Here is a 23,241-nt window from a genome sequence, read left to right on the forward strand (position 1 = left end):
TGGCAGATAGAGACTTGAATCAAAAAAAGACTAAACAAAAAGTAAGCCATGAGGTGTCCATGCAACAGACAATGTTACAAACTAAAGTGCATGTATACTTTAGTACACACTTCCTTTGAATTTCAGTGCAGTAAAAATGAGATCAAACAACTTAAATTTGCTCATTTAAACAACTCTAATTTATCAGATTTTCATTATTTTTGTGAAGTAGTTCTAGAACATTTCTCACAGGAAATGCCTGCTCTCACTGTTCTTACCTTGAGAATTTGCTCGGTCCCTCTCCGTCTTCATCGTCAAAGTCCATTCTGGGAAACAATCACAGGAAACACAATCACTACTTCTGATAGACGCACAGCGCCCTCTCATGGTCAAACTGATGGTGATTTCTAATATGTCTAATCACTTTCCAGGCAGTAGAAATCAGTTTAAAAGAGTGGATGTTTTCATCTCAAAATGCTCATCTCACAGTTTACAGTTTCAAAACATACACCTACGACAGGAGTTAGCTGTGATGCTAGCTCAAAAAGCCAACAACAACATTCGACATTATTTGGTTTTGGAATATTTTTAAATTATCCATCTTTGCATAAAAGAACATGACAAACATATGTAGACAATGTACTATTGGCATTGCAGTATAATTACTAATATGTACACACATAGTCTCCTATGACTTATCAGAAAGCCTGAGGGAAAGATTAAAGGTGATATAAAGGGAAGGCAGAGTAGAGTGTCAGAGTGCTGCGCATCACATCCTGTTTCTACACCTCTGCTTTAAATTGCATATCTCAGCTCCACTGATCAAAGAAAAAGAAAGAGATTAAATAAATGGGCAACAAGTGATGATTATTGCGCACTTGTTGTAATTGCAAGGTTTTATTCAGTGTCATTATTGATTTGACGGTTTAACAAAACAGGTTTGCATATATTAGGTATTTCCTGAGCTGATCATCCATTACATTTCATTTAGCTGGCGCTTTTATCCAAAGCGACTTACAATTACCAATTACAGGGACATTCTCCCTGGAGTAACTAAGGACTCAAGGGCACACTAGTGGTGGTGTTCCTGGCAAGAGTTGAACTCATAACCTTCCGACCCCTTCGGCCAGGGGTGTAGAGCTATTTGTTTAAGCACCGGATCGGCAAAACAGGAGAGTAAACCAGTCTGCCTTGATCTATGAATTACGGTATCTGCTGCCCACAGCTGTTTTATAGAAGGAAAACCTCCTTCACTTCATGAAATGGCTGCAGCATCAGGAGGCAGCGGGACGTATACTCCGCCTCTGAGAAGTGCAGCACCAGCGGGTAAAGAGCTGTGCCTTTTTACGCACCGCCTTCGCTGTGTTTAACTTCATCAGAACAGCTTAAGAGTGATTGCAGGCTGCTACGTGTTAACCACACACACCTCTACACACACACACACACACCTCTACACACACACACACACCTCTACACACACCTCTACACACATCTCTACACACATCGAACTGCCCGATTACTCCCCCTTTTATTAGTTTTATGAAGGAGATGTCCAGTCAGTCACCAAGGCGCATGATGTGTGTGTGTGCTCTGCTCAGCTCAGCTCAGCTCTGTGTGTTCGGTGTGTTTGTGTCTGTCCGACACCGGCATTTGTTTTCAAATGTTTATGAACAGTAATTTACACACATATGGCTAACTCCATATATGCAGCTGTTCCCAAAATAAATTAGTTTAATCTTAATCTCGATGTAGTGCTAAATGCTGTCGGAGTGCACCGGAACGAACGACACTATCATAATATCTTCTGAAAACAAATCACACACACACACACACACACACACACACACACACAACACACACACACACACACACACACACACACACACACACACACAACACACACACACACACACACACACACACACACACACACACACACACACACACACACACACACACACACACACTACACACACACACACCACACACACACACACACACACACACACACACACACACACACACACACACACACACACACACACACACACACACACACACACACACACACACACACACACACACACACACACACACACACACACACCACACACACACACACACACACACACACACACACACACACACACACACACACACACACACACACACACACACACACACACACACCCTTGGCACAATAAAGGTTGGGAACCCCTGCATTAGACCACCACTATCCCTCATCCATATTGATCATAGAGAATATGGTCAGAAAAAGCCAACGGATCTGTCTACACATGAAGTGCAGACTCGTGTCTACCGTTCAGCCAGTCAGGGTAATTACAAAAACATTGTTGATATGTGCTATTGATAAGCTGATGAGCTGCTCTCATACAGCCAGCAGCTTCAAACATCCCTGTAAATTCACAAAAATGGGATAAACTAATCACATATTGGTATTCTAAATTGTTAGTTTCTCGCCTTAAAAGGGGTTATTACTTAACAACAATTCATTCAAAAGCTTAAAAGCAGTAAAGGTTGATAAAGATGGGGACGCTATGCAAAGTAATGGAAACAACTTTCTTTCCGGGAGTACCAACCATAGACTGTATATATAAAGGTACCAACACATAATAATGTGAGCTCCCTGGAGCAGGTGAAGCATAAGGGGAAATACGGTTACAGTCAATGGCTTTTTCCAAAGCAGTTGATTGTTCAAATAAGCTTTTTATAGCCAATTACGAACCAAAACTCTAAAGATAACTTGTTCTTGGCCATGTTAGGCGTTTTGCCTGGGTAACTATGGCGATCTTACCAGTTTAAAAGCTACCTTTTTTAATATTCAAAACTAACCCAGCATACCTCGCTATCGCACAGATCTTTCTTCTAAGCACTTCCCTCTGGATATTTGCGTGTACACACACAGTATGCTGTTTGGTATGCTCCATCAAGCTGGGGGCTTCATGCATCGTGGCAGCATCAGGGGCTGAGGAGAGGATCAATGTGTCTGTTGTTGACTTTGGATCCTCTTACTGAACTACAACCTGCCTCTACTACACACACACACACACACACACCTTAATAAATAAAGCATAATTGACAGACAATAAGTTTCTGTAGCCTCGCTGAGCCAAGTTTATTTGGCGTATTGCCAAAAACCTGTATTATTAATTCATGTGTATGCAGGCCTAATGCTGTGTACAGGTTAAATGCATCGAGCTGGCCCCTGGAGATTAGATGTACAAGGTACGGCACTGTAGTCACATTGCTCATTTTCCTTTCATTTTTAAAATGACAGAAAAAGCATTATTATTTAATAAGGAGAGGATGAAGAGCTAATGTTTACCCAACATTCAGAAAGGACACATCATTGTTGCTAGGGGGCAGAAAAAAATCCTCTTAAATTAGAGCTAAAACTAAAATGGTCAAGTCATTGAATAGTCAAAAAATTAACTAAAGCAACTAAAAAGTGATTCATTATTTAAGTCTATCATTATGCAGGTTTCCATGGTCAACTATATTTTCTTTTTAGTTCCGTGTTAATTTTCTATTTTAAAATGTTTATATTTTATGTTTGTTTATTTTCTACCCTTTTTATTTTTTCAAATTATTTGCAATGCCTTGTCATGACAAATCATTTTTCCTAATTTAGGATCAGTAAAGTACATCTTATCTTATCTCAAATACTAAGTATTTGATGGTATTCCCCGTCATCTACAAGAGAACAAAATGGAGTTTAAAGGACCAAAACATGAATCAAAATATTTTTTTAATTAATAATGTAATTGTTCTTTAAAAGATGTTTTATTAATGTGTTTGTCTAAATAATTCCTATATACATATCATATTGAAGCGATGGGGCCCGGCCCTGTGTCTGCACTTTATGGCCCCTTCACGAAGAACCCAGTTACTAGGATAAATTAGGAGAAGATGGTGATCATTAAAACAATAATTTATGTGTGACCAGTACCCACAAAGACATCTCTCCATAAGTCACAACAGAAGATGCTTTACAGGTTAAGTATCGTCAGCTCAGGTTAGCTATCATGGAGGCAGTGAAGATAAGAAGTTCACCAGAACATATATCAAGTGCAGTGATATCATGAAAATAAGATTAGTGTGTTGTACTTTAGCTGTGTGTGATGCACGGTGCCTATGTCCCTATGTTTAATGATGGGGCGTTTCAGACAGCAGCAGTAATGTAAACCGCTGCTGAACATATATTTGATGTCACAATACTAAATGACTCTTTCAGCCTATTCTGCTAAACATATATTCTTTTTATTAATGGTCGCAAATCAACAACACTTATGGCACCACCATCTTTCAGTAAATCAATAAAACAGCAGTGCCAACATTTCCCCGGTGTGCTAGTGAGAGAGGCAGAGAAATAGTGAGACAGCACCTACTTGTTAGGATATAATATGGATATTATACTAATACCGTGATATGACACTATATACCATCTTAGATGTTGGTATATATATCGCTTTCATTTTCTGAAATGTTCTAGTTGTTCTATCATATGCATTAATATGCATTACCCTGCAACATGTTTTGTTTTTATACATTGTGCAGAATTTCCCCTGTGCTGAATAGTCGATGCAAGACAGCAAATGACCGAGGAGGAGGGAAAGAAAAGCAAAACATAAAAACGTCTCCACCTACACTTAAACCTGAAACACTATGGTTACACAATCTGTTATAGAATTAAACTCACTATTTCCCTTATAGAACTTCTTGCTTTTTTGTAACCCAAGTGCTATTTCTGTGGCACCAAGCCTGAAAATATAAAAAAACTGAAAACTCTGTTCCCCCAATAAACAGTGAGTGGTTACTGAATAAAAGAACGCTATGGTTAATAAATAACCGGTATGCTCCCAGATGCTTTGAACAATAGAGTCTACAAAGCCACTAAGCTTATTAAAAGAGCTATGATTTGTAAATGGATGAAAGGCAGGGCGGCTGCATAGCAAAGGTAGATTTTGTGCCTTTCAAGAATACACACTGTTTAAAACCCAATAATTGCCTGATCAGAATATGAACAAACTACTGGGTCAGCAGCCAGACCTTAAATACTGAGATCACACTGCTCCTGATGGGACAATCTATGACAATCACATCAACCAATCTGAACACAGTACGCTTTCCATTGGAATATTTGTTTGTAATTACATGGAAAAAAGTCCAAAAGGAAGTATGAAGCTGGGTGCTTCACACCCCTTTTGATTGACTTATTGTTCTGTGTTCTAAAGGAGATCTCGACAACGCATCAGCGCTGTTGTCAAACACAGGGTTCCTGCAGGTTTCGCCAACTCAAATTTAAGACTTTTTAAGACCTTATTAAGACCACTTTGAATATAATTTAAGACCTATTTCACGGCAAGAAAGTATGAAGGAAAATTGCTATGAAAGAAGAAATATGTCCCATAATTACTTTCAAAGTAAATGTATTCATGTTCAACATAAGAACAATGACTGAACATAACAGCATAACAGTACACAACTGTGTTAGCGTGTTAGACAAAAGTGTGTATGTGTGTGTGCTTGTGTGTGTGTTAGGGCTGTGCAATTAATCGTATTTTAAATCGCAATTACGATTTTGGCCAGCCACAATTACAAAAACAACATAATCGAAAAAAACGATTATTTAGCTTTGCTAGGTTGTAACAATGCACTACAACATATTTGATCTAATTAATTTTAGTCTAATTTATTTTTATATGTTTAGTAGCTTGTGGAAGTGCGCTCCAAAATATTTGTTGATCTTGTTTATTGATATTTATTATTTAAATATTTCATTTATTTAATTAATTTTTGTATTGGTTTTTCAGTTGAATTATACGTTCAGGGAATCAACAGTTAAAAAGATACTGTTCAAATTATTATTTATTTTAAAGTTCAATAAATGGATGTTTTCAAAGTCAATGAATAATCGTGATATCAATTATTGACCAACATAATCGTGATTATGATTTTTGCCATAATCGAGCAGCCCTAGTGTGTGTGTGTGTGTGTGTGTGTGTGTGTGTGTGTGTGTGTGTGTGTGTGTGTGTGTGTGTGTGGTGTGTGTGTGTGTGGCTACAATCTTTCATCGTTGCTGTTGTATGATTGGTGTTTAACTACGGTATTTAGCGTCTACAGCACCTCCGCTTTTAGGGTTGACGTAGACCCAAACGTCGCCCGGTGGTGTTGCGGGAGCTGCTGCACTAGCTAACGCTGCACGAGCTAGCGCTGCACTAGCTAACGCTACATTGGCAAAACAAACGCTAATTTTTTTTGCAAAAGGTGCAGCGGGCTTCAAACACGTTCCCCTCCACTGGTTTCAACCAAGCACTAAATTCGATGTTTTCCAACCAAATACGGTTGAACTTACACTTCCCCATATTTATTTGTAAGTAGATTCGAAGAGACATGAGTTTCTGACTGCCGCTAGCTGAAGCTTGGTTGCTAGGTTACTAGCTGGGTGTTCTCCGATAAGGGGCCGGGGGAAACAAAGTTAGTGATTACTGGTTCCATGTTGATTTATTTCAATACAAATGGTTGGGGGGAACTGAAAGGCTCTTGCCGTACTGGTTACTTTGCAGCCCGGACATTTCCCCCAAAACACATTTAGACGCGATCGCAACACAGAAGTACCTTTCAAATCCCATAATTTTTAAGACCTTCTAAATCATATTTAAGACCTTTCTTATTTTTTTGGTCATATTTAAGACTTTTTTAAGGCCTTAAATTCAGATTATCGGGAACCCTGCAAACAGACTAGCATCGTCCTCTTGGATTTTATTATCTGTTTGTGCTAATATATATGTTTGACTTTGTTTTTTCACTAATACAACCAAACAGAAGATGTGGCTCTTTGTCTTTGTTATTATAGTTTCCATCTCAGAGAGACGGTGAAAGACGCTTTTCTGAAAATGTGCAATGTTTTCAAATCAAACCAGTCATAACTGCTGCAGAGCGCTCGGAAAAGACGCTGCTGTGCTTTTTCTCCACATGGTTCCATAAGATGCCATGCACACTGTGTAGACACTCTTTGAGGCAGATGTTACTAGCCAGTGTGAAAGGGGACCCACAAACATCTGTTGTCTCCTGGGAACTGTCAGCTGTTATTTTTGAGACTCTGCTTTAAAAATATTTAAACCTCTTGCTGTAACGATGTACAGTATATGTAGTGGTTAATCTCTGGAGCAGGTACTCACCCTCCTGACCTCCTCTTCCCCCCGCGGCCTGGCACAGCTCCTCCCATCCTCACCTGACCGGCTCCAACGGCCCCCGGCATGGCGACGGTCCCCGGCAACTCACTGCCCATCTCTGGAGGACACAAGAGCAGAGTCAGCACCAGTCTGTCACACTGGACCACAATCCAACATCGTTTCCTATTTCTTCAATACTTTTAAAAACATTTTCTCTAGTATCTGACATGTTTTGAAGAGTGATTCATCTTAAAAATATAGAAATAGATGTATTTAATAATATATATAATGTATGTAAAAATATATTTTGAAAGGCCCCACTCTTTTGTGGAGTTTTTGACCAGAGTTTTGCCATAAGGCCAAAGCAAGATGATCTGGTAACTAGGGATGTCCCGATCCGATCACGTGATCGGGGATCGGGAGAAAAAAATCGGGGATCGGATTTTTTTTTTTTTTTTTTTATAAAATATTTTTATACATTTTATTTAATGTTACAAAACAAAAATGACCATGTTCACGTCTTAAAGTCATCCTGAGGCCTTAGTTTTGGGTTAAAATTACACAACATCATGTATGTGTTGCTTCTTTTGGGCTTGTTTTCATAGACCTGGTTGCTTATTTCTCTCAAATCTGGCAACAGAGTGGGCGCAGTGTCTAATAGTAGCAGTAAGCTAACAAGAGGCTACGTTCAGCTGGTGACTCGGGAGTCGGGACAGAGAAAATGTCAGGAGTTTGGAAGTACTATAAAATTGAAAGCGAAGGCAGTGTAACAGCCAGATGCAATGTTTGCAAGGCGGAGGTTCCGCGTGGTGGAAAGAACAGAGCTACGTTCAACATGACCAATCTAATACAAACACCACCAACAACAACACGACGAGTACACAGCGGCCACTCAGGTAACGGCACTGAAACAACCGACACTTTCAGAGACTTTTAAAAGGAAAGAGAAACTGCCCCAGAACAGTGAAAAGGCCAAAAAAATAACAGCCAAGATAGCTGAATTCATCGCGTTGGATGACCAGCCGTTATCTGTTACCTTTTTTTTCCTCTTAATGCATTGCATAAAGATCGGATCGGGAAAAATCGGTATCGGCAGATTGTCAAAATCAAATGATCGGAATCGGATCGGGAGCAAAAAAAGGTGATCGGGACATCCCTAGTGGTAACTCAATTGTATCTTCTGCATGTCAGACATACATTGTTTTGAAATGTGACAACAAAGGAAATGAATTAGACTGCAGGCTGACAAACAATGCATGTTTCAGAATATTCATAATTCAACTCTGCCAATGATTTATGAGCAAGACAATGCAACACCTTTTTTAGGCCCCAATGATACACACTTTTTGTTCTTGAAAAGAAAAATACATTATTGTTCCACAGAAATAATTTGTTTTAAATGATTTGAACTGATTTCCAAAATGTCTGGATCTATGGAAAGAAAGATTAAAAAGCTTAACTGCATCACAGTTTATCGCCATAGGTGACACCAGAGAGAATGAAACGGAAATATTTGGTAAATCAAGAAATCATGACTCCAAGACAGGGTCAGAACATAATACACATGGTTGCAATACCTTTCCAACCTTCCAACAACACACCGATTTTGAACTTACTATAATTTAAGAGAAGTTGAAATATAAGTCTGTGATGCTAGAACCTGCATATTTTGGGGTTCTTTGTGATTGAAACATGCTTAAAGAATAACACATTTAGTGTGTCTATCAACCAGTCTGGTTAATTGGTGTATGTATAAAAAGAACTGGATACAACGTTGGTGATGGGGGAAAATAACTCTGGATTCAGCTTTTAGCGCATTATACAACCGTTAAGCCTTAACGATTTAAATAAGGGCTATCTAGACTGGGTAGTAGATTAAACAAAAAAGAAATCTGATTTACAGATGTCTCTTTCCTCATGTTAGTCAATGGGGAAAAGTATTTTTGGGCCTTATGAAGTCGCAGAGTGACTAGGGGTGTAACGGTTCACAAACATTTCGGTTCGGTACGTACCTCGGTTTTTAGGTCACGGTTCGGTACGCTTTCGGTACAGCAGAAAAAATGATCACAAAACATAAAATATTTGTTGTTGTTTTTTAATTATTATTAAACTGTGAATAATGTATTCACTCAAATACAAAATATAATAAAATAAACATTAAGGTGCAGCATTTCGATTAACTGAAATAATCTGTACTGTACTAGTACACACCTAAGCAGCCAGCTTGACATTAGGACTTGCTTGTCATTGTATTTTCATGTTTCTTTTTAAGAAAAATGAACTTGTCCACTTTGCTTGCCGAAAGGGCACATCTGCTGGCACTAACAATGTCTCCTGCTGTGGAGAACACCCTCTCGCTAGGGACAGAGGTAGCAGATATAGCCAGGTAGCACTTTGCTAACATGGCAACATAAGGATATTTGGCGTTTGTAATAGCTTTGGCTCAATCTGAACTTTTTGTGAGTGTTGGAGGCTTAAATGCTAGTGGGAGTTGGGTTTGCACTTCAGTAATTTTTCTTTTGGTACCGGTGATATTCACGTTCGGGTGATGCCTTTTCAAATGAGTGTGCAAGTTTAATGTATTGCCAGCCGCGTAACCAATTTTAGTTGAACAATGCCGACAAACAGCTTTGGTTCGGTCCACCTGTCTTTGTCCGTCATCCTTGTACGTAACTGCATAACCAAAATGTTCCCAAACCAGAGACTGCAATGATGCTGGAGGATTTTCGAGCTCAACTTTATCTGCGTTCGCGATTTCGACAGTTCCTCAAATTACTGACTAAATTTGAACGCATCCCTGTGACCAGCTCTCATAGTATGCCTCTCGTCCAATGAAATGACTTGAACCCAATGTCAGCAAATTACACTGAATGCTGCGACGCAGCACCTGAGATTACTTCCAAAAAGTTCTTCACGTTCTCAATTTTTTACGTTTAACGTTATATTCGTTCGGTACACTTCGGTACACACGTGTACCGAACCGAAGGGCCCATACAGAATATTTTCGGTACGAATACGTATACCGTTACACCCCTAACGGCCCCTAAACACGGCGGCGTGCGTTGACGCTTCAACGCTTCTGTCCATTCACTTTGAATGGGGTGACGTCACGCTTCGCCGAACTGCATTGTGGGAGCAAAGCGTAGCTTTTCTCGCGGTGCTCGCTGCAAAAGTAGAGCAATGTTCTACTTTTGAAGCTTCGACGGAGGCGTCGGCCAATCAAATCCCGCTTATGCAAATCTGCCAGTACAAGCGCTAGCCAATCAAACCACATGTATGCTGGGAGAGCCAGACCGCAGTTCATTTCCTCATATGCCAAAAAATGGAGGAGAAAATAATCGTAGCGGTAGGGAATCACTCGGTGCTTTATGATCAGTCCCTGTTCACCTGCCGGGATACAAACCGGAGGAGCCAGGCATGGAGGGAGGTGGCAGAGACAGTGGGTGAAACTGGTAGGTTTTCGCCTGTTTGGGGAGTTTATATCCAGTGTACTTCGTTTGAATGGACAGCTAGCAGGCATAGACAGTATTTAGCCAGCATGGAATGTTGCGTAAAATAGCACCATAGACATTAATGTCATAAATGTTCATCATATAAAGTGTGACATGTAAAACCTTTTATGCAATTGACAGGAGAGATTCATGTGATTGGTTGTTGGTCGCGTTGCTCGCGTAAATTCCCCAAGCTCAAGACACGCCCACCGCCAAGCGTCAACGCACGCCGCCGTGTGTAGGGGCCGTAAGAGTGACACAAAAGTTATATTACCACCGTTTGGGCACAACAAACATTTGCTTCAGTGTCAGGCGCACTTCCTGGGGGGTTAATCCCTGCAGGGTAGAACAGATGACTTTCTTTGCAACATTGGGTTAAAATGATCAGGGCTTTAAACGTTGGTGTGAGTGTGAGAAAACCCTGTAGTTCTGAACTTCAGTTTCAGCCTTCAGTCTCCAGACCCACAGCGCCGCCTGGGGCTCTGATTACCTGCTTCAATACCAAATACGGTCTGATGTTTGGTAATACACACACATCCCCCCCAATTGTCTTTATCTTGTGTCCCACATTCACTAGCACAGTGTGAAGACAACACACAGAAGAAACAACCCAAAACCACTGACAGAAATAAAAACATTACATCACTGCTAAATTAGATAATTAACTACCAAAGACATAAACTGACATGAAAACTAGGGATGTCCCGATCACCTTTTTTTGCTCCCGATCAGATTCCGATCATTTGATTTTGACAATCTGCCGATACCGATTTTTCCCGATCCGATCTTTATGCAATGCATTAAGAGAAAAAAAAGGTAACAGATAACGGCTGTTCATCCAACGCGATGGATTCAGCTATCTTGGCTGTTATTTTGTTGGCCTTTTCACTGTTCTGGGGCAGTTTCTCTTTCCTTTTAAAAGTCTCTGAAAGTGTCGGTTGTTTCAGTGCCGTTACCTGAGTGGCCGCTGTGTACTCGTCGTGTTGTTGTTGGTGTTTGTATTAGATTGGTCGTGTTCTGTTCTTTCCACCACGCGGAACCTCCGCCTTGCAAACATTGCATCTGGCTGTTACACTGCCTTCGCTTTCAATTTTATAATACTTCCAAACTCCTGACATTTTCTCTGTCCCGACTCCCGAGTCACCAGCTGAACGTAGCCTCTCGTTAGCTTACTGCTACTATTAGACACTGCGCCCTGCCCACTCTGTTGCCAGATTTGAGAGAAATAAGCAACCAGGTCTATAAAAACAAGCCCAAAAGAAGCAACACATACATGATGTTGTGTAATTTTAAACCAAAACTAAGGCCTCAGGATGACTTTAAGACGTGAACATGGTCATTTTTGTTTTGTAACATTAAAGGTAGGGTAGGTAAGTTTGAGAAACCGGCTCGAGATACACTTTTTGTTATATTCCATGGAATGCTCTTAACATCCCGATAGCAATGAATATCTTAAGTGCTTTGACAAAAAATCCATAAAAAAATGTCATCTGTGGAAGCCGTAATACTGTAAAAAGTACGACCAATCATCTGAGCCGGCCCGGCTAAAATAACTGGATGGCCTACCTGCCTGTCAGCCTTCCATCTGTGCACAAACTTATCTTGTGCCCTCATTGGTCATGTGCGCGTTCGTGTGTGTTGGAGGAGGGGCTCTATAAGGAAGTGGCAGATTTTCTCCGGTTGTGTTATTTCAAATTCTAGCGATCTCGAGCCGGTTTCTCAAACTTACCTACCCTACCTTTAAATAAAATAATAAAAATATATATATATATATATATATATATTCCCGATCCCCGATTTTTTTCTCCCGATTCTGATCTTTTGAAAATCCCCGATCACGTGATCGGATCAGGACATCTCTAATGAAAACACTTAAAGCAAAAAAGGAAAGTAAAGAGGTACAAAAATACTAAATTATATAAAACATTTTCTTTACTCGGTAATGGAGGTAAAAACAATGCTGACAGGATCAGAATCAGAATACCTTTATTAGTCTATTTAGAGGGGAAATTTGCATTGTTACAGCAGGAAAGAGCCACAGACAGCTTAATGTTACATATGTTAAAAAAAAGTACTAAGTTATGATATAATACAAATATAATAAAAAAAATAAAACTTAAGAAAAAATACTTTTCAAATTACAAATCCTGTAATCCGGATGTATACTGTCTCCATCTTCCTCTCATATTTACCTCTCCCTCTCCCTCAGTACATTATTTTCCTCCATGTTTATACCCCACTCCATGCCTCACTGTTTTCCCCTCCATCTCTCCGCTCCATTCACCCCCCAATCACTCACTCTCTCACTCATTGAGCCAGCTGTAATGGATCGGCCAAACAAACCCTCTGCTATGCCCCGGTGCAGCGAGTAACATAGTTAATATTTGATACAGAGTGCATTCCCACCCCCGACCCCCGTCCACATCTTTCCAGATAAACGGAGTCACACTCCAGTGCAGGCCTTCCAGGAGCAGTGCTCCATCACTCATTCATGAGGTGGCTTTGGTACCACACGGCTCTAAACCAGCGTACTCTGACAAGAGACAGCTTCTCACAATCAGTGCAGTCATCAGCCGTCTGAAAGGCACATATTATAACCAGTGGTATCAGGTACTGTTCTGAAGTACATTTATCAGGTACTTGTACTTTACTTGAGTGTTTCAATGGACGCTACTTTATACTTGTACTCCACAGCATTTTTTAAAACAAATATTGGACTTTTCACTCCACTACATTTTGACAAGATTAGTTACCAGTTACTTTTTTCAGGTTCATTATTAATGCAACTATTCAATCAACTAATACATTGTGATGTACTAATATTGATGGAGTTACCTGGCAGTATAAAAAGTATTCAAGTTATTTTATCAGCTGCAAACTTAAAATTAACACATTAATGCATTACAAATGATAATCCAGTAATATCATATTTATTATTAAAAAGATTGCCACTTTGGATAGCGAGTACTTTTAAATGTAGTACTTGAGTATATATTACTGTTAATACTTTTTGTACTTTTACTTAAGTATCATTTTGAATAGGTTACTGATTATTACACAAAACATGAACAAGCCGTGGTGTTACACCTGTACCATTGAAACAATATATTGGCTTTTTAAAGCAAGTCCAATTGGTCACCTTTTCTGATAAAATAAGAGAACATTGAAGACAAAACGCTGTGTGTGTCCTCGGGGGGGCTGTGTGATGATCAGGTATTGACATTTAAACAGAAAAGCTCTCTACTATAGGAGTGTACTACGACGACAGATTAGTGGGTTAGCGAGGTTTGTTGACCCTAAAGCCAGAGTTTTCCATATAAAGGTGGCTCTCTTTTGAGCTGGCTACATCACCATGGTAATTTATGCTGCAGACATAAACTGCTTCAGACAAGATTATGTTCAGAGTATAGGATTTAAATAGTCTCAAAAGGGCCGATCATTCACTAGTTTCTTTGAGAATTCCTATTGGTAAATTTGGACATTCCAGCGGTAGTTATTTATTGCTAACAGAGAGTTGCTTAGGAGAACAGACCATTGCTCAGGCAAACACACGTATGGTGAAAAAAGAGAGAACAATTCGAAGCAGAAAAAAAACAGCGTAATATACCATCTGACAAAGGCCTGTGCTATAATGCTTCAATTAACTGGCTATTCTTTATAATATACTCAGATCAATAGGAGACAGAGATGTTAAGTTATAGATCAAGGGTTTTGATTATTATTTACACCAGGGATGGGGAACCTTTTTCCTCTCAAGGGCCATTTCAATTTTTACAACATCCTTCGAGGGCCGTACAAATTATTGACCTCTGCTTAAAAAAACTCAAATCACAGCCCATTCATTTGGCCTTTCTTTCATGCTGTGCAAAGAAAGAGCAACCTCTTAATCCAGATATCTTAACATGACTCGCGCATGCATGCACATGCACGGTTGTGGCATGACCCCCGAAACAGGAAGATATGGACACAAGATGTGTGCAAATGTATTTAGTATCCTATCCATGTGGACATCATTTAAGTGGGGGGGGGACCTAACCTCCTCTAGGGGGGTCCTCACCTCCTCCAGGGGGGTCCGGGGGCATGCTCCCCCGGGAAGATTTTTTTTTAAATATTGAAGTTAAAAGCATCAATCTGGTGCACTTTGAGAGCAACATGAAGAGATCTATGGATACATCTCTCAACACCCATATGAAACAGAACTGTAAACAGATTTATTTTTCTTTATGGATATTTTACAAATCACTCTCCTTTTAAACTGTATTCTTGTTTATTATAACAACTTTTTTGTTACTGTCATATAGTATGTTATACCTGTTTACTTTATTCTCTTATTTTTTTATAACTATAATGATCACATCAAGGTGTGCCTTAACCTCACTGAGGTTATTTGAGCCTCTCAGTCTGTCAGGAGAGAGCTCTCTTCCACCTGGTCATAGAAAAAGCTCTTTATATTCGTTAGCATAGCTAGCTAACCAGATGCTAATAACAACAGATTGCCACTGGGCTTACAACTAAAGACACAGCCACGCAAAAACTGCGGCATGTGTACAGCTCCTTATGGGTACTGCAATATTTGAAGTGCTGGAGCGGGGTTCTGATGCTCTCCGTCAGCAATACACCACGTGATGACACGTTACGCTCGTGTTGTGTTCAAGGAACCTGTCAATTTCCAGGAAAAACAGGCACTCGCTTGTTTAATTCTTTTGCGGTCTAGATTTCTTTAAACATTTTTGAAGTGAGAAGTTGTCCGTCAGTCCATGAGTCGGATCCCTCCCCCCCGAAAACGAAAACTCTTCGGTTCTCCACGAATTACACAAGTCACCCCAAATCAGCGTTAAAAAAACGGGAGGCGCCAAAAAGCGACTAATTTGCATGCATAAAGGAGGATCAAAGGGGCTATGGGCAGTCATATCAATCTGCAGAAAAAGTTAAAAGAAGTTAACTTTAACGTCAGCTGTGGAAAGCCAACATTTGTTTTTTTTGTTGATGGCTAAACTGTCCCCGGTAGAGAAAAGACATTAAAAGACTTGGACAGCTACAGAAAACCTCGATCAGTGCAGTCATGTTAAGTTATGTTGCTGTCGACGCAGTTCCAGTCATTGGTACGCAGTGGAACAGAGTATATTTTCATTTAGCGGAAGCAATACCATTGTTTAAGTTAACAAAATCATTTCTTATCAATATTGTGAGTCGTGCCGACTTCTGTAGTATGTAACCGTGTAATAAGCGGTATAATGTGCAGTGAAGTGGTGAGTAAGGAAAAAAGAACACCTATCTTTAGTTTTGTTGAGCCAGCTAAAGCAAAAACTCTGGCTCTGTTAAACTTGCTGTGTAGTATAACCCCATGTCTTTGTTTTAATTGTTCAGCTATTTAACAAAAAATCACTGCCTATGATCTTAGTTTAAACAAGGCAGGCTGACAACAGAACCACAAAGGAACAGAAGAGCTGGGGTGTCTGAGCCAGGGTCGCTGCTAACCCCCTCACTCTGAGCAGCTGGTGGATTAACTGGCTCTTGAGGAACTCTCGGACACAATGTTGTGTTCACAGCTTCAACCTAAGTGCGACCACTGACAAAGCAGCATTAGCAGACACACAGCTAACTACTCTGCAGCTAACGGGGCCTTTACCCGAACATTTTCAAATGTCTAGCCTTGTATCATGACAAATCTAACATTAAGATGCCTACTGGTATTATTATGAATAATACACTGGGGCACACCCCTGCATGACTGATTAGGATTCTTGCTGCTTACTCTCACACCACAGAAGTTAGCTAGTGCTACAGTCCCTCAGCACCATGAGGAAGGATTTTTGAGGTTGATCTTAAATGCATGGCAAGTGTTTCAGGTTTCTGTTGGTGCACAGTCTTGAACACAAAGCTAATCTATCAGTTTTAAGGTCACACTCATTGATCTTCAGACAGCCGGAAGTTGAAATACCCCGAGGTGAAATGCATTAATGAGTCTGCAGGGAGAGCAGAGGAACGATGCACTCTCTCTCCTTTTCCATCACGGCCTCCCTCAGTCAAGGTTGTTTCTGTTCTCTCTCTGCTCCAATCACAACACATGTATCAAACAGCCTCAGGACATTAAAGGTGGGGTAGGTAATTTTGGAGATACCAGCTCGAGTGCGCTAGATATTTAAAATACACAGCCGGAAAAATCTGCCACTTCCTTACAGAGCCCCTCCTCCAACACACACGAACGCGCACATTACCAATGAGGGCACGAGATAAGTTTGTGCACAGATGGAAGGCTGACAGGCAGGTAGGCCATCCAGTTATTTTAGCCGGGCCGGCTCAGATGATTGGTCGTGCTTTTTACAGTACCACGGCTTCCACAGATGACATTTTTTTATGTATTTATTGTCAAAGCATTTAATATATTCATTGCTATCAGGATGTTAAGATCATTCCATGGAATATAACAAAAAGTGTTTCTGAAATAAATGACATACCCCACCTTGGCTTTAACCAAAGGGAATAAACTAACAGACGTATTCAAAGTAGTTTCTTGAATTCTTGAAATGTAACCAACAAAAACAAATATTCTTAAAAGACCTGGATGAGAAATATAAATATGTTACAACTATCTCTGAAACTAGGGCTGTGCAATTAATCGTATATTAATCTCGATTACGATTTTGGCTTGCAACGATTACGAAAACAACGTAATCGAAATAAAACGATTATTATTTTTTATTAAAAAAAAAAAAAAAAAATGTAATTATTATTTTTAATTTTTTTTTTTTGGTTTTTCAGTTTAATTATACTTAAAGTTCAGGGTAATCAACTGTTCAAAACATACTGTTCAAATTTTTTTTTTCAATAAATGGATGTTTTCAAAGTAAATGGATAATCGTTTGTAATAATCGTGATATCAATTATTGACCAAAATAATCGTGATTATGATTTTTGCCATAATCGCACAGCCCTATCTGAAACAATAACTGACTTAATTAAAAACCTATTTTTGTCGTATGTCTGTCATCTGAATTAATTCCTTTTTATTGTGCTGCAGACTATCTTGGCCAGGTAACTCTTCAAAATGCTTTGATATGTGGCTAAGACTTAGATATATAAAACTCTTTGAAACATTGATTATTGACCAGTGTTACTGAATATGAAATAATCTTTCTGACATTATTATAAACTGCTTGGTTAAGTATATGGAAAGTTTGTCAGACCAAATCACAACAGAGTAGTTTAACAGTGACCAGCTATTATTTGTGTAAACATTACATTGGTAAATTATCTATTTTGTATCATTTTAAGGCATTCTTGCTTTAACTTTTTATGTTTATACAAATATGTTATTCAACTGATTTGGGTGTATTTTATTTATTTCATTCTAACATGTAGCAACTGTCACAAAACAGTTTCCCAGAGATAAATAATATTCTGATTCTGATGTGCAAATAACAGTCATTTTATTTGTAACTGGTGTTGTTACACTTGAAATAGCTCAACACCAATGGAGAGTGTTTTAGAAATGGAGAAATCATGAAGGATAAACGGCCTCATAGTTGAACACAATGTAGAAGCCATTCAAACAGTGATATGAATATTAATGTCAAGTACAATATCAGAGCTTATCTTACTTTGTGAATGCATAAACACACAAGGAGCAGAAGAAATACAATTAAATGGCAATATATAATTATGATTATATATGGCTTTGCCCTCTTTTATGGAACGTTTATAATGATTGATTGCCTGACACACTGTGGCCTATTACTACTATATATCAGCAGCTTTAGGATACAGATCATTGTATAGGCATATGTTGTCAGATGAAGTCACAAGAATTGACTCCCTTCTTTGAAAGGTATAGATACTTAAAGTGGACCTATCATGCTATATTTGAATAATATAGTATAGGACCATACCTATATAAGGCATATTTATACTTTTTTTTTTTCAAAATACCAAACAGATCATGCATTTTAGCCATGCCTCATTTTGCTCAATTTGAAAAAAAATTGCTCTGTTTTTGCAAGGGCAGATTCTGTGAGAACAGCACCATCTACAGGCCTGGCATATGTACTACAGCGTCTCCAGCGCTTTCGAACGGCAATGGCCGTGGCTGTCTCCTCCTGATTGGTGGAGTTGGCTCAATAGCCGTAGCGCCACTGTCCTGACGTCAGGACAGTGTTCAAATCTGGATCAGTTTTTATCAGATCGGTTGCAGCCCCTTTTTTAGAGATTTGGGTATGGAGGAAAATAGAGAGGGTTGTGTTTTCTGACACTTGGTGAGTTCCCTGGAACACCGGGGACACATATTCATGTATAAAAGACGTACAAAAGTGCATTTTGTATGATAGGTATTCTATTTTAATTTAAAGGGGACCTGATATACTGTACTCCTTTTGTAAGTTAAAGGGGACCTATTATGCAAAATGCACTTTTTGATGTCTTTTATACATAAATATGTGTCCCCGGTGTGTCAGGGAACTCACAAAGTGTCAGAAAACAAAACCCTCTCTTTTCCTCCGTACCCACATCTCAAAAAAAAAAAAAAAGGGGGGGGGGGGGGGGGGGGGGGGGGGGGGGGGGGGGGGGGGGTGCTAACAAGCCAATCCAGAATTTTTGCTCCCATTACGTCATTGGCGACACCCGGCCGACGTGACACGTCCCAACCTATCGTCTCCGGCACACGTGACACGTCCCAACCTATCGTCTCCGTATATAGTCGCAGCTGTGTGTCTGTGTATTCAGCAGGATGTCTGCAGGAGGCACTTAGAGTAAAGTTGTTATATATAATACATATAATGGCACTGTTCTAGCGGAAAACACTTAAGAAAGAACATGAAAAGCTATGTGCTGTATCAGAAACAATGCGCGGCGTGTTTTGGGAGTAATATGCTGCGTGTTTACATTAGCAAGCATGCTAACACTCAGAGCTAACCATGGAGCTAACGCTGTAGGCTACTGGAGAGAATATGTGTAACGTAATGTCCTTGTGGTAAACCCTGCGAGAGAGAAAGGTTTGAGCTCCATACCGTTTCAGAAATAAAGCTTGAAGTGGTTAGGAACATAATATGGCATTTAATCACCGCAGCGTTTAGCTGAGTTTCTCCCGGTAGAAATCTCTCTAGCAGGGGAGAGCTGCGTGACGCTACAAAGGGGCGTGGCTAGCAGCAGCCGTTCAATTTAAAGTAGAATCGGCCTGTTTGCAACAGGGCTGTAATAGAGGGGTATGAGCAGTATGAGGCATGGCTACAATGGGTGATCTGTTTGGTATTTTAAGCAAAAAACTTCCCAGACATGTTTTGTATAGGTATGGCCCTACAATATATTTTTCCAATATAGCATAATAGGTCCACTTTAAATGGCCAAACACCTGAAATACATAAAGAAAAACTTTGCCTGAAGAAAATACAATACTGTATCAAATTGACAAAATTGGGGCTACTAGCAAATTATCTTATTGATCGTTTAGTCAGTTAAAAGGTCAGTAAAATAGAGAAAAATTCAGATGAAAGTTGACTGCTGGGGTCAGAGAGTGTTTGCCTTATTTTAGTTTGATAAGTAACTTGGATAATGACTGAAAATAGTAGCATGGATTGAGTAATTTTCTGTATATCAATCAATACATGGGTACATTCAATACTTGATAATGTCCAATGCACACTGCAGTTGGATCTTTGTATGCAACAGTCCTCTGGAAAGAGCCTCATTAGGTAATTTCACTCGTAATGTTTCACAGGCTCTTACACCAATTGGATCTGGGTGCAGGCCAGCTGCACATAATCCTGCAGTGACACAGCATTCCCACATCCAGAGCCTCTGGTCCGGGGTCAGCTCACCTGACTGTACTGCCAAGCCCGGGGAGCACAAAGGCAGATCACTGATCAGCAGGATAACTGTCCTGATTTGGCTACAGCAGCAGCAGCATTAGGCATGACTTAATTCTAACCGGTTTCATCAGCGGATAGAGGAGCTGCACGTAACTCTCACTGCACGCTCAACATCTGAGTGGATCATCACAGTACAGCACATGCAATTGCAGGGGGGGGGGGGGCGCTGAACTAATATACAGTCCCTGGTAGTTCTGTGATGCTTGCCTTCAACATGTATCCCTCTCATCCTTCCATACAAGATATTACTCTGATCTGCAGTGACATTAATCTGTTTGCATCTTACAATTTATTTATTTATTACTACAATAGTATTTTATGTTTACATTATGATCTTGTTTATCTTATTCTATTTGAATGTATATAGACTCCTGCATTTACTTGTTTACTTACAACATTCTCTGCATCATTTAGCTTATTGAATTTATATGTTTTTAACTCATTCTGCATTACCCGCACATTGGTCTTGCAAGATAATCTTGCACTAATTTAATATACTCCGTTTCTTCTTGCACTATTTTATTGTTTTTCAATTAGTTTTAGGTCTTATATATTATGATGCATTGTTGGAGGAGCCTGGGCCTTAAGATTTGTATTGCCATATCTACATCGTAGGTACTGTGCGTATGACAATGAAGCCTTCGAATCTTGTATACATGTTGAATTGCATCTAAAATGACCAACAGATTGCTTTTATTTTTAAAAAAAGATTAAGGGGAAGCCTTGGTTTTGTCTTTCATATGGCCCTTTTTTTTATCTGACAGGGTTATTTTCTCATGTGTGTACATTGCTTATTCTAAAAACACCCCTCCTAGACACTCTGTATGCAGCCAATGTGTTAATAACCAGACAATTCTTTATTTAAATTCTCTTTTCATTTGCATTGCCAATGAGGTGGCACAGAGCGTGAGATAGAGTGTGGTTGACATGTTTTCATATGGAGGTCATAGAAGCTCATCCATCCTTTATAGAAGAGTATTTACTTTTTCTTGATTTAGACAGATCTTTTTGGTGTTATTGTTTTATAACCAAATACTGCGTCTCTTTCTACTTGACATCCTATTTGGAGCAAAAGTTGTTTTCTAATGATGCAGATCCACAGACATGCCATGCAATAGCCACTGTAGTCAACTGTAATTAATGTAATGCATTGCAATGGCAGTTGGCCATATTAAAATGATTAACTGTATTATTTGAATACTGTACATTTCAAGCTCAGTAAAAATAAAGTAGGCTAATGATAGCAAGATGATACAGTACATTTGCTCAACTTATTTTATACTGTCTGGGGTGAGACAAATAAACTGTGATTCTATTAAGATGTATATACTCAAGTTTAACATAGTATCATGCCTTTCGCTTTACAAACCTGTTCTAGTCATTTCACATTAACTTGTATTCCTGGTTCACACAATTTCCTGCTGCCCATTGAGGCAAAAGACTGAATGAACAGCCTTCATACTAAATGTAAAGCCTTTCTGCACGATATTGATTCAACAGGCAAGGAACAGGGAAATATAAGTGACAACATTTACCGATAACAAATGTAAAAATGTCCCCGACGAAACACAGACCAAATGAAGGGCAGAGCAGCGATAGCGATATGCAAAGTAACCTTTTGTATCCCAGAGAGGAGAGCAAAGGCTCGGCGAGAGAACGATATGTGCTAGCCCAACCGAGGAAACCAACAATACGACACCATATAAGGATAAATACATAGAAACACACAAAAACCAACTCGTTATGACTGCTAAACTGGCTTCAAATGTGTGAAGAATAGCAATGTTGTGAGCGGCGGTCAGTGGGGGGAGGGGGATGGAGGATGGAGTCAGGCTTCGGCGGCCTGTCCCCGCTTCAGCCTGTCCAGCAACAGTGTAAAAGATTCTAAATGTTCTATTTAACACTAAGAAACATTCATATTTCCAACCACCAACAGCTCCGGTACTGACTTACCGGACGGGTTGACCGCGGCGGGAGTTGCCATGTTTCCTCGCTGGAGAAAAATAACAAAACGGCAGCGATGGAGATGACGCACAATACGGCGAGAGCAGCCCGTGAGAAAGCGTCTAAACTCCGCGGGATTGGCACGCGAGGCTCGGTCCGACCGCCTTACATCTGTTAGCTCGGAGGAATCTCGGTTCAAAGGACCCCAAAGGAAGCCTGTTTCTACCGAGAATATATATATGTAGATAAAGATAAAGTATATGTTTAATGAGGAAAAATCTCCAAAACCAGATTTAGTAAAATGCAAGATGTCTGAATGGTAGCACCGCGAGATTTTAGGGTTGCTTGAATAAATTAATGTTATACAGTGTGACTGCTGCAGTGAAGAATGTGATGCAAAGCCGGGTGGTGTTGAGTGTAGGCAGATGCTGTGTGGAGAGTGTGTTGATATTTATTTATTTATTTATTTATTTAATCGTTTATTTGAACCGGGACAGTGCACATTGATGACAAGTGTAAATGAGCCGGATTTTAGCTTTGAGCTAATTTCCATCCGTAGTCCCGTCACATACAACATATAAGAACATGACATATACATAGCAAAAATAAATACATGATATGCAGGAAGAGCATGAGCAGCACACAGGCATTTACCACATGGCAGTACAATGTAGCAGCTATGATATATAAAGTGCAAGATAAGATAAAAGTGCTACATAAAGTGCAAGAGGAGATACCCCTGTATAAAAGTGCATTTAGCGGTGATTACAC

The 23,241-nt window shown here is 39.7% G+C and overlaps 1 protein-coding gene across 2 annotated transcripts in view; it reads right to left on the reverse strand.

Moving 5' to 3' along the window:
• Window positions 1-22,796, reverse strand: part of arnt2 (aryl-hydrocarbon receptor nuclear translocator 2) — an 88,095-nt gene extending 65,299 nt beyond the window's left edge. For both annotated transcript variants that reach the window (XM_034127275.1, XM_034127267.1), the window contains exons 1-3: window positions 22,480-22,796; window positions 7,182-7,293; window positions 258-305 (exon numbers count right to left, since the gene is read on the reverse strand). In XM_034127275.1, coding sequence (XP_033983166.1) covers window positions 258-305; window positions 7,182-7,293; window positions 22,480-22,510 — 191 coding nt within the window. In that variant the 5' untranslated portion in view covers window positions 22,511-22,796. The remainder of the gene's footprint in view (window positions 1-257; window positions 306-7,181; window positions 7,294-22,479) is intronic.
• Between the last annotated feature and the right edge of the window lie 445 nt (window positions 22,797-23,241).

This window comes from Trematomus bernacchii, unplaced genomic scaffold, assembly GCF_902827165.1.
Source record: "Trematomus bernacchii unplaced genomic scaffold, fTreBer1.1, whole genome shotgun sequence".
NCBI lineage: Eukaryota > Metazoa > Chordata > Actinopteri > Perciformes > Nototheniidae > Trematomus > Trematomus bernacchii.